The sequence below is a fragment of the Notothenia rossii genome (genome assembly GCF_949606895.1).
Source record: "Notothenia rossii genome assembly, chromosome: 6".
Classification (NCBI taxonomy): Eukaryota; Metazoa; Chordata; class Actinopteri; order Perciformes; family Nototheniidae; genus Notothenia; species Notothenia rossii.
In genome coordinates this window covers 26,217,493-26,230,356 of record NC_136909.1, presented here as the reverse complement: position 1 = coordinate 26,230,356, position 12,864 = coordinate 26,217,493, and the positions used below count along the sequence as shown (strand labels likewise).

The window sequence follows — 12,864 nt, the reverse complement described above, 5'->3', positions numbered from 1 at the left end:
AAACTCTGAATGTGCTTCTTGATTTAGGCAGCCAAGATATTATATTTTCTAAAACACAAGCATTATATAAATGCACTATTGCCCACAGTACTGAATGTATGTAAGTCGCTTTGATGTAATGTAATGTTAACATGTAATATGCCGATTTGTTATGGTCTTTACTTCTTAACTGTTAAAGTGGACATATCATGCTATATCTGAAACATATATTGTTGGGCCATACCTATATAAAACATGTCTCTGAAGTTTTTTTTTCAAAATACCAAACAGATCATGCATTTTAGCCATGCCTCATTTCGCTCTATTTGCTCTTTTCCAGCCCTGCTTTTGCAAGGGCTGATTCTGCTTTTGTGGCAGACTACAGCGCCACTTACAGGCCTGGCATATGTACTACAGCGTCTCCAGCGCTTTCGAGCGGTCTTTCATTCCCCTGATAGGTGGAGAGTTGCCCATATAGGCGGAGCACCTCTTTTCTGATGTCAGAAAAATTCAAATAATAATCAGCTCCGTTGCAGCCACGTTTTTTAGAGATTTGGGTTTGGAGGAAAATAGAGAGGGTTGTGTTTACTGACTCTTGGTGAGTTCCCTAACACACCGGGGACACATATTCATGTATAAAAGACGTACAAAAGTGCATTTTGCATGATAGGTCCCCTTTAAGGTAAGTGTTAAACAACGTTTGGGGATTTTCAAAAATCAACAGATAGATATTTTCACATATTTCCAATGTGACACACCTCAGACCTAACACCTGAATATTACTATCACCAAAGAAATGTTCAATAATAATATTAGAACTATTATATATTTATGTCTGGATGGGGCCTCAAAAAGATGGCGGGACAACATGAGATATTTAAATATTGAAAATTGCCATCGTGTGACTGCAATATGGGCTTTTCTTTTCTTGTGATGACTTTGTATTAGTGGCGGTGCCCATTTAAAAAAAAGCTACATTCCTCTGACGCTTACTAAAGTTTCACTTGCTTTAACATAATAGTAACACACTTTTCCTACCTGTTTGTGCATCTCGATGTTGAGTCCATACGACATTTCATAGTACTAAAGAAAAACAAAGATCAATGTTGGGTCAAACAAACATGTAAAACACACACATAAACATAAAAACACACACATGGTCAATGGGTCTCACCATGACATAGTGTCTCTGCATCTCAGTTTTATCACTGGCCAGTTTTTCACACTCCATTTTCAGACTGTAGGCAGAACGAAACATTGTGTTAGTGTTTAAAAGTGAAAGATTACAGAAAAACACCAACAATTATGTATGGATTCAAATGAGGATAGTCTACAAGATACATTACCTTCCACGTTTTCTCACATGAAACAAAAAAATTCAATCCAGACAAATAATCTGCATAAAACTGAGCCTGGAAGTGACTACAACATTTTAAAGTGTATTTAAAAATATGAGTGCAACAAAGAAAGATTGCTTGGATGCCACCAGTTTCCCCTGCAGACACAGACACTTACTCAGCAGGTGCAGTGCAGTAATTAATGGATCAATAAACGACCACACAAACCTCATCATATATTCTTTACAGTGTGAGGGGATGCCCAAACTGCACCATCAACAAAAAGCAGACATATAATGAGGATCTGTTTTACAAGTGTGGTTACACAAAAGCCTAACTCTTCCAAACGTTGTCTTTTACTGGAAAGCCTCAACAAATTACGACAGCAAGCTTTTAACCGTGTAATCTATGAGACAATGGTCAGGTATAAACTGTTGCAGGAAAGGTTAGGATGCTGACGAGCCAAATACAGACAAATTGAGGCATTTCTTCACGTGACAGAATACAAAACTATAGATTCAAATTAAACGACTTTAGATATACAATGTTTTAACATGAACATTAATTTGAGCTTGATGATGATGCATTTCTGACAGTTGTTTTTATCAACGAGAAGGTTAACAAAGTGACTCAGCTAACAATCTAAATAGCGACACGTTTCTTTTTACACAATATACATTTCAAAAAGCTTTTCTAGATATTTCAAACTATATTACATGTGACAGGGGTTTAAGCTCAAAGAACGTTTCTTTACTTTCTTCTAAATGAATCCTGACTTCCATAAAAGGAGAGTACTCAGAAGAAAAATTACGATTGCTATTCAGCTTGTACATATGACCAACTCTTTATTTGTTTTATTACCAAATTGTCTCTCTGCTATTTGAATTTCATGCATTTGCAGTTTGATCACAGTTTAACTCATGGAGCCAGCACTATTCTTGTTTCAGCTCATTCAGCCCAAGCATTGGTCAGCGCTGGTTCATCTCACCAGGTGATTGGGCAATAATTACAAAGAGGCCAGAAGTGGGCGATTATTATGCATTGGTATCAAGCGTATGGCTCTGCCTCCAAGCAATGTATTTCACACTTCATCATGTTGGGTAAAAAAGTATTTCACACCACTTGCGTTCGCAGAGCAAGACGTGCATACAGAGGTTGATGGGCTGTACCATGGTTACTCTCCAGTAATAGATGGAGCAAATGTCAAATGTGCCCCCATGTTGGATTGAGGGTTGGAAGACAATCCTTTCATGGGATCCCCAAATGGTTATTTACCTCAAACTAGAATGGTTTATTCCTCAATCAAATTAAGTTTTCTGTCTTGTAATTCATGTCCTTGCGTCATGCATTTCCCAAAACCTTTTGGTCACCCTGTGATTCATACATGCCTGGTACAAAGGAGGTTGACATCACAGAAGTGACCATGCTCATTACAATATTGCATCCACAATAGTTGCATAGACCCATAACAACATATTGAGCTCAATACAAAGTTGGAATGCTTCATGTGTATTTTTCCTAACTTTTGGAGGATGAGCATATTTTTCAATGACAAGTTCCATCCAAACTCTCACCTGTGATACTGGGCTTGCAGGAAGTGGAACTCCTCCTTGATCCGGTCGCAGGACTCGGTGACGGTGAACTTTAACGGCTGTCCCGGCTGGTGGGGGACCTCGACCCAAACCAAATGGCATATGGAGGGGAGGAGAGAGAGGAAGAACTGAGCCAACTTAGTTCAGTGTGACGACACACACACACACACACACACACGCTCACATACACACACACAAACACACACACACACACACACACACACACACACACAGACACACACACACACACACACACACACACACACACACACACACACAGGCAAAACTGGATAACAAAAGGCTCCTCTGTGATACGGATGGCCTTTTGGTTTCACTCAGTCTCTTTACACGTAAACCCACGCACACTCACAGACACACACAGCTGCAGCAGTTTGACAATGAGCGCAATTGTCCGGGCAAGCGCGCAGTGGCACGGAAACTTGATGTAAACTGATTACGCATCAGGCGCGCGGCTGTTAATCTGAGCTGTTTTGACATAATGCCTTGGCTGATGCTGCTCCTTTACTTACCGGATGCCGTGCCGGGGGGTACATCTTGCTCAGATCTCGAATCATTAAAATGTTTTGCAAAGTTCGTCTGCATAAACAAAAAAAAAATTGTGGGATCAGGGATCTTTCACTGTGCGTAAAAGGTCAGTCACTGGCCGGTTAGCGGGTTAGGTGCAGGTTCCGTAAAAAAAGGAAACATCCTGGGACATTTGGCTGGCTGCCATGCTTTAAGACAGTATTTTTAAAAGTCCATTCAGTGTGAAAATCGAAGCAGCAGTTGTCTCGGTGTTCTCCAAGAATCCCCAGCGCGTTACTGCACGCGCGCAAAGCTTAATTTACGTCTCTCTAAACTCACAACGATGTTCTACTAAGCGTCGACTTTTGACATATCGTGACCTTGCTTGTTCGCGAAACAGCTTCTCCACGGCGTCCCGTGGTCACGCATTTATCGGTTAATTTCCTTCAGCCTCCGTTGATGTTGACATCCTCACACAGCATCGGCGCAGCGACCACCTCACAGACTACAGCCTGCCACCGCGAAGCCAAATTTAGAAGCAACCAGTCGTACGAGCGCAATTACATATTCACAACAATTATATGAGCCCGTAGCGTGACGTCGGGACGTGTAGTTTAATTCATATCAGTCGATAAAAAGCACTACAGATGTGCGTCTGCTGTAAAGAACTACAACTTCCCAGCCATTCCGCGAAGCTCCCTGATCCAATGGTGTGTGGTCTGCAGGAGGAGCGACCACTAAAGACAGCCAATAGAAACATATGAGTGTACATACTGGACTCCACCCTGCTGCCAATCATCTATATGTTGTCCAATCAAACCCAACAGCAGGCAATTTATGCAGACTCCCCACGTGGGGGCTCACTCTAGTACTAAAATATGTCACAGGGATTAATCTGGAAACTATCTGTTGATTTATGATTTTTTATAGAGACTTCCAGGCAGGAGCAAGCATATGGCCCCGAGGTGTCTCATATTTGTCCTGTTTTTAATTGAATCGCCTATTAAAACAGTCTGTTATTATGTCCACAGATTGCACTCACAACCCTGCAATTAAATTCTCATTGAGCTCCCCTCTTAGGTACTTCTGCCTGCTTGGATAGGATGTATACTGTATGATATAGTCCTAGGGGTAGACCAAATATTGTAAATACCTAATGAACTTACATTTTAATTATTATTAATCCTACAAAGTGCAGTATAAGGACAGCTCAACCCCCCTTTGTCTGAGGATATGTGTTGGAACATATTTTAAGAGGTTTTTTTAGACAAATGCACCAGCAGTTTGGCAGTAGCGTATTTAGGTAAAAGTAAAACCAAAGTGTTACAAATTAAAGTCCTGCATAAAGCATTATCTTATGTTTCTATTGATATATCATGTCTTAATAGATGTTATATATAATGTAAACCGATTTAGCACCTTATTTATTGTTGTTATTTTTGATTTATACAGTTACCTACATTTCTTAATTTCTTATTATTATAATATCTTACACTTAATCTTGTGTTTCATGGTCTCTTATTGCTGAAACCTGAATTTGCCTATGGGGATCAATAAAGGTTAACCTTATATTATCATAAAATACTTATTGTATTTGATGTTGCATTCATAGTCAGAATATGCAAAGAAACTAATAGGCTTAACAAAATGAAATACATGTAGCTGGTGAAGTAAGTAAAATCATTGCCTATGAATTTGCAGAAAATGGAAACATGAACGTCTTGTAAAATGAATTAAAGGAGGATTACAATCATGACATTTGTGTTTGTCTACAATAAATAAAATAAAAACATATTGGTGAGTACATTTAAATAGTTATTACATTTAAGATGAACTCCTCTCCTTCTCTCCCAGAGACACAAATCCGTCATCACTGAGTGAATACAGCATGACAGCAGACATTCTCAGCAGTGAGTAGATGTTTAGTGTGGGAAGAGGAAACACGCTGTTGCTGGGTCAGCATCTCGCTTAACCACTGCGTTCAGTCATTTAGCTGCACTAACTGACTGTGTCGAAAATCAAAATCTTCTTCTAGCGCATAACGCTTCATATTTATTCTCTCTTTCTTCTCTCTTTCTCTGAATTTATTATCACCTCTCATGACTTTGGATCAGATATCTTATAATTTGGTTGCCTAATTGTGTCTCAAAGCTTCCACTTTAACAGGATAAAGGAAGACTTCTATCATTGTTTCATCATTTTTTTTTCATACTCAAACACACGAGCGTACAAATGGTTATCCACAATATGACACCACATCAATCCTCGGTATGTCTGCCTCTGTCTCTCTGTCTTTCCTGTTGTCTCTGCCTCTCCCTCATACATACACAGGATTGTGCACACATACACACGGCCTCAGCCATTCAAATACACATCTCTTTTTACCACACATACAAACTAATATCTCAGGTAAGCACAGGGCCTAAAGTGACCTGCTGTCGTCTGCGTGAATCCACTAAGGCTCGAGAAAGGTAATATCATGCCCTCCCTCTTTCCCCTCCAAGGGTTGAGGCGTGATGTGGTGAGGTGGGGAGGGGGGTAGGTGAAGAGGAATAAACAGATTTATTTGCCTGCGCCCCTCTCTGATTATTTTGCCCCTGCCTTTTGTTCCAGACCTTATGAAACCCAAATGTCAAGTGAGGCGAGGGCCTCATATCGAGCCCTGTCAATCACACCCCTCTGTGCACCTGAAGCCCTGACACCGGATTATTGGCTTCAACACAAGGGCTGCCTTAGCCGCCAGCCACGCTGCCTCAGGCGATTCCACAGCAAGTTTTTTTCTAAAGAGGAACTTCATTTGGCAGCTGATGCGCAGGAGATTGCACGGGAGCGGATTTTGAGGGTAGATGGTATTGCAGGCTGGGTGCGTGTATGTGTGTGTATTATGTGGGAGACCGAGTGGCTTATCGAGGACGGGGGATTAAGGGAGAAGAGGTGTGGGCTTGAGTTGGGGAGTGGGTGACGAGAAACCTCGGCCTCAACACATTGCTCAGTGCACTGATCCCGACTAGCTATCATCACCTGTACATATGTCTCTTAATCTCTCCCTATCCAGTCCTCCCTCCTTTTACTCTCACAGACTCTCTCTCTCTCACATACACACACATTCAAAAATATATTAAAAAAGATAAAACAGGCCACTGACATCTTTCTCTGACAATGACCCTGCAATCTAGTGTGTGTGTGTGTGTGTGTGTGTGTGTGTGTGTGTGTGTGTGTGTGTGTGTGTGTGTGTGTGTGTGTGTGTGTGTGTGTGTGTGTGTGTGTGTGTGTGTGTGTGTGTGTGTGTGTGTGTGTGTGTGTGTGTGTGTGTGTGTGTGTGTGTGTGTGTGTGTGTGTGTGTGTGTGTGTGTGTGTGTGTGTGTGTGTGTTGGGGTTAAATGTCTAACTAATCATACTTCAGTAAGCACTAACCACTGGTCCATGTTCTTAAATCTCCTGTCCTTACAGCGAGCTGCGTCTAAATCCCACATGCTCGCCCCTTTAACACATCATTAATCCCCGGTGGCCCCCCCTTTGAACAGGGAGCTCGTGTGAAGGGATAACCAGGCCTCCTCAGACACAGAGACGGAGAGGCGGAGGCAGAGTTGGATTTACTCCACTACCAGCAGGTTAATCCTGCCCCCACACTGAGTGAACGGAGGGAGGCGTTGTGTGTACGTGTGTGTTTCTGTCCGTGTGTGTGTGTGTGTGTGTGTGTGTATGTTTGTGTGTGTATGTTTGTGTGTGTGTGTGTGTGTGTGTGTGTTTGTGTGTGTGTGTGTGTGTGTGTGTGTGTGTGTGTGTGTGTGTGTGTGTGTGTGTGTGTGTGTGTGTGTGTGTGTGTGTGTGTGTGTGTGTGTGTGTGTGTGTGTGTGTGTGTGTGTGTGTGTGTGTGTGTGTGTGTGTGTGTGTGTGTGTGTGTGTGTGTGTGTGTGTGTGTGTGTGTGTGTGTGTGTGTGTGTGTGTGTGTGTGTGTGTGTGTGTGTGTGTGTGTGTGTGTGTTATTGGCGACAGTTAAGAATCGGCTCCATCGCAGTAACGACTCTGGGGGAACATCAGCATCTGGTGCTCAAAGTCATCCAGACCCCCAAAAGGAGCATGCAGATTGCTGCCATTTCTTTATTAGATTATAAATGGATAGAAGCAAGTGTTTGTGCTGATAAAAACCGAAGTAGCACACAGCAACCAGAACACAAACGGGCCGAGACACTGAAGACAGAAAGAGGGAGATAGTCCTAGAAGAAGCTCAATTAATTAAAAGGCAAGCAGTGATGCGAGAGTGAATGAAAAAAAGGAATCCCAAGGGCCTAAGTAATGCAGCGAGCTAATCATGACACCAGTTTGTGGCAGACATTGTACTTGTAAGTCGTAATTTAATTATGAACGGATATAAGGGCATTCATTTTGCTAAGGTAAAGTATTTGTTAACAATTAGAACTTCTTCTATGAAGACAAATTGTATACTCAATGTGTTTAAGAATGAGCCTCCATATATCCCACTGGAGGAGTTTGAGAATCCCAATACATTGAAAAACACATATCTGCTTACTATTACATAATATTGTATCATGAACAATATATTACTAGTGTATGTACTTTTGTAATTGCTAGAAAGGCAAACAAATCAGGAGGCAGTCTGTTGTGCTGAAAAATTAAGCAAATGCAAAAGTGCCCCTCGAGGCTGGCTCCAAAAGCGAGTCGCTTAACAGCAAAAATAAATATGCATGGGGAAAAACGAGAGGCTTCTATCCTCAATTCCCTGTCCTTTACAACTACGGGGATGAATGAGGGTTATACATAACTAAGGGTGTGGCCACTTTGTGTGACAGGTGGGTGCCGTCACAGGTTGCTAGATGCTAGCTGTCTTTTCTGCTTGGTAACTCGGGCCAACCTAAGCTATAGGCGCTTTCACACCATTACTTTTCCCAGGAATAGTCCCCGGAACTTTTATTTACTGGAACTATCTAGTAAATCGCGTTCACACCGAAATAAGTCCCCGAGGGAGCCGCTGACGTCACTCCTTCTTCTTCTGCTTTGGGTTTACTGGCAGGCCGCAAACAACTTCACGGCGTATACTGCCACCCAAAGACCCCGGCCGGAAGTCCCCGGAGTTGGAGTAGAGTTGGGGTAGAAGCAGGGGCGGACTGGGGGGGGGAAGTGGCCCTGGGATTATTTGACAGACAGGCCTACTTAATGCGCGGCATGTATCGGTCGGCCGGCGATAAAAGTATGTTACTTAACAAAAAAACCTATGCATTTAATGTTATTTTGGACCATTATTCATATAGTAATCACAATACCTGAGCCCTTGAGTTGCCTAGACCAAAATAGTTACAGCATATATTTAGTGATTTTAATGTTAACAGATCATTGATGCAATAACATTTGGACCCAATTTGCCTGACTTGACACATGGAATAAAACATGGGCGTAGGAAGCATCCTTAAAGTGGGTGAGTCAATGTGACAGGGGGTGTGGGCAGGTGGTGGACCTCACCTCCTTTAGGGGGGTCCGGGGGTATGCTCCCCCAGGAAGATTTTTTTTTAAATGTTGATGTTAAAAGCATCAACCTGTGGCACTTTGAGAGCAAAATTAGGGACCGAATCTATGGATACATCTCTCAACACCCATAATAACAGAACTGTAAACAGATTCACTTTTTCTTTCAACATTTATTTGAGGCAAGCGGAGGCAAAAGTGACTGCACCCAAAACAATAAACCTGCTAGCTAACTAGCCTAAACTCAGTAACAGAATGTGGGCAACACGTTCTCCTCCACAGCCGCGCGACCTCTAAATCAGACGTCACTTCCCCCTCTTCTATCCAACGGGTACAGCCACTCCCCCTGAACCCCGTTTCCCTGCCTCTCTCCGTTGGTGCGCTGGGCTATGCTATTTCTGGGAAATGTACTCCGGCGTGAAAGCGCCTTATGATGAAGATCCACTTCTTAGCCCATTTTTGGACATGGCAGTATAGTTCAGTATAATCTATCACATTCACAAGGCCACAACAAGGCTGCTAACTTTTCAATGTAAAAAGTCCTTGCCTTTGTCTGCTGTGCATAAGATTCTCGGATATGCAGTCAGACATTAAACATTCTGTCCCCTCTTCAGTCTAAAAGACTAATCAGACACTCTGCAGGGATCTGGCTGCTAACCAGGACTAATTCTGCCTCCTGCTGGCTGGTGACACACACTGGGACAGCCATGATTGGCTGTTTAGCACCAGGGGGTACACCTCTGATTGTCTGCTTAGCATATTTTCTCCCCTCATTCTGATGGCACATGCTAGCTCTGATCTGCATTGCATGGCACAAAGCAATCGAAAAGGGGAAGGTATACAGTAGATGTCCATGTTTGTATGCGTTTGTGTATTTGTGTTTTACCTATCATGCCACACGATTGTTTGTGAATACAAAACAAATGTCACCAAGCTGCACTTTCATCCTCCCATTACATGTTACTTGTTAGATGCTTTTATCCAAAGTGACATACTCAATACTGTGGACAATCCCCACAGGAGCAATTTGGGGTGAAGTGTCTTGCCCAGGGAGACAACGACATGCTGTCTGCAGTGGGGTTTGAACCTGTGACCCCCTGATCCGAACACCTACGGACAACCCACTATGCCACGTTCCCCTTTCCCCCCTCTTTCATTGTTCCCCCTCTTTTCTTTCTTCCTCTCTTTCGCTGCAGCACAGATCAGATAGAATGTCACCTCTACAAACTGCCGCGGGCTAATTAGCTGTTAGCCATGTTTGTGTTCTTGACTGATGACAGGATCATTTACTCTGGTCTCCAGCTGGCTCTGTTTGTCGGAGCCATCTCATTAGCATGGCAAATTAGTCCCACTCAGTCAGGGTCTGCCTCACCCAATGAGAAGTGATTGGAATGCAAATCAATCAAGGGGGCGGGGAAATGGAAATCACTCAATTGTGGTGAAGAGGGAAGTATAAATATTGTGTTAACTTTTATTTTGCAGTAGATTTACCAAAATGATGAGGACTTGTTTGCTGGAAATTAGAGACAAGAGTGGCAAAGGTCAAGAAGGAGCCAATTATCAGCTACATTATTAGAGAGAGAAACAAGATGCCTTGCACTGTTGCATTTGATTGTTATAGCCTGAGGAAATGGACAATAAATTGTAGGACATTATTTAGAATTTGTGAGTTTAATTCCCGTAAAAACTTCACTTCATTTCCAATACTGATGCCCATATTTATCAACAGCAGCCATTTATCAAATCAATGCCAGACCAACCAGGTACAGTATAAGTCTGGATTAAAAAAAATGAACCAATCCTGGGGGGGAATTTATATATATATCAATAAATGAACAAGGTTCAGCATATTAACAAGCAGCATTGCCTGGCAAAGGAACCTTGTTTGTCATCATTGCTTCGTAATTCTGCTAAGTGAGCCGTTAATACATTCCCGGCGTAAAACAATCTCTTTAATTTAATATTCTGTCATCAGGTTTTTCTCCTCCTCAGCAGGAAGTTATTGATCACGCTCAGGGCAGCTTTTACAACAAGACAGCTGCAGTTTTTTGCAAATCTGTAGGTGCATTTACATTCTCCTGTGCATGTAGACAGGGTTTACTGTATGACTGAAGTTGGAGAATGTTTACAGGAAGCATATAGCTTATGTAGGAACCCACACAGTCTTTTTTCTGTCCAACATAGAACAACAGATGATGGAGCCACTGGGGTTTTCTCTGTACATTTATGTTGTTAGAGGTGCAGGAGGTGTCTGTCTCGTCTCTTTTTTGTGTGTGTTTTACTCCTTCCAAGTCAATCTCTGTGAAGCTGCTGCTATCTCCCGTTTCATTTGTCAACAGGCCTGGCAGCAGGGAGGGAGGGAGGGAGGTTCGTGGCGGAAAGAAGGATGGAGGTGGAGAGAAGGAGGGGAGCAGTAATGTAAGAAAATTGGAGGATTAGACGGCGAGCCCTCTTCCTGTCTGCTGCAACCCCCCCTCTTGTTCCTCCTTCTCATGCCTCCATCCAACCCTCAGACTATAATAACACAGGCTGACATACTGACGCCCCCCCCCTCACCCTCCTCCCTCCTCTCTCTCCGTTATCCCTAACAGATCTATCATTCCTCCTCTTTCCCCTCTGCTTCGTTTCCCTCCTCTTTTTGCAGGTATCTAAATCTAGACTTTCTACCTCTTACTACCATCTTTTTTCAGATAAAAGCAGGATTAGCTCAATTTGTGTGTCCCTTAGCCTTTATCTCACTTTCACTCTCAATTACATTGCTCACCTGCTACCATCATCAGCTTATAGTCCCTGCCAAGACCTGTCTTTGCTATAAAGGATGTGTAAGATCTCTATATCAAAGTTTAAGGCAGATTGTCACTCTATGTTTGCAGTAAAGAGAGTGGAGATGTGGCGCTGACACGAAACAAGGCAAAGGGGTATAGGAGTGGTGGTGCTGGGGGAGGTGGAGGGGCGGATGTGAGCAATGAACGGGAGTTTCAGAGTGTACGTGCAGGGGTCTGAAAGGGCCTAAATGGATCTGTGACTGGACTCTCTGAGGTCGTCATCAGCCCAGATTGGAGGCCATTAGGGCCTATTTAAAAGAATTACTTCCAGGATGCAATCAAAAACCCTGATAGGTAATCAATGGCAACTAGATCAGGGCACAAAGGCAGTCCATGTGTCTCAATCAGCCACCATTCAGCAGGACAGGGAGATCAGTACTGGCCAGAAACGGCATTCATTTTCTGCAGTGCATGCACATGCACACGCGCGCACACACACACACACACACACACACACACACACACACACACACACACACACACACACACACACACACACACACACACACACACACACACATTATACAATACCTGAGATACATGCATGCACATAAATACACACTGTTTGAAAAGCTTACAATCACTTGGACAACACTATGCATTGCCAGCATATCAGCACACGCAGGTGCGCGCGCACACACACACACACACACACACACACATCACGACAGAAAGTTTATCTAGGAATGTTACTCTGATCTGCTCCCAGACAGCTACCAGGAGGCATATATGCCTCCAACACCACCCCCTGAGCTTTAGAAGAAGAATTACAAGACATAAAAGAGAAAAATGGAAAGAATGATAGAGAAGGAGAGAAAGAAGGGGCAAAAAGGCGAGTGAGAGGAAGGAAGGGGTAATGGGGGAATAGTAAGAGCAAAGGAAGGAAGGAGGCTGTGGACACAGAGGTTGATTTATTAGACCTTTCTTGTTAACGGAACCCTCACTACACATGCACACACATATACAGACACACACACACACACACACACACACACACACACACACACACACACACACACACACACACACACACAGCATCCTGTGAAAGTGATGAGTGGGGAGAGGTTGGTAATGCTGCTCAACGATGCGTATGGCGTTTAGTTCAGTATGAGTGCACCTGTTTCT

The 12,864-nt window shown here is 43.1% G+C and overlaps 1 protein-coding gene across 2 annotated transcripts in view; it reads right to left on the bottom strand.

Annotated features, from left to right (window-relative positions):
* The window catches only part of LOC307044801 (transducin-like enhancer protein 4), a 32,575-nt gene extending 28,449 nt beyond the window's left edge, over positions 1 to 4,126 (bottom strand). For both annotated transcript variants that reach the window (XM_079690192.1, XM_079690193.1), the window contains exons 1-4: positions 3,439 to 4,126; positions 2,891 to 2,976; positions 1,154 to 1,217; positions 1,018 to 1,062 (exon numbers count right to left, since the gene is read on the bottom strand). In XM_079690192.1, coding sequence (XP_079546318.1) covers positions 1,018 to 1,062; positions 1,154 to 1,217; positions 2,891 to 2,976; positions 3,439 to 3,483 — 240 coding nt within the window. In that variant the 5' untranslated portion in view covers positions 3,484 to 4,126. The remainder of the gene's footprint in view (positions 1 to 1,017; positions 1,063 to 1,153; positions 1,218 to 2,890; positions 2,977 to 3,438) is intronic.
* Positions 4,127 to 12,864: the final 8,738 nt, after the last annotated feature.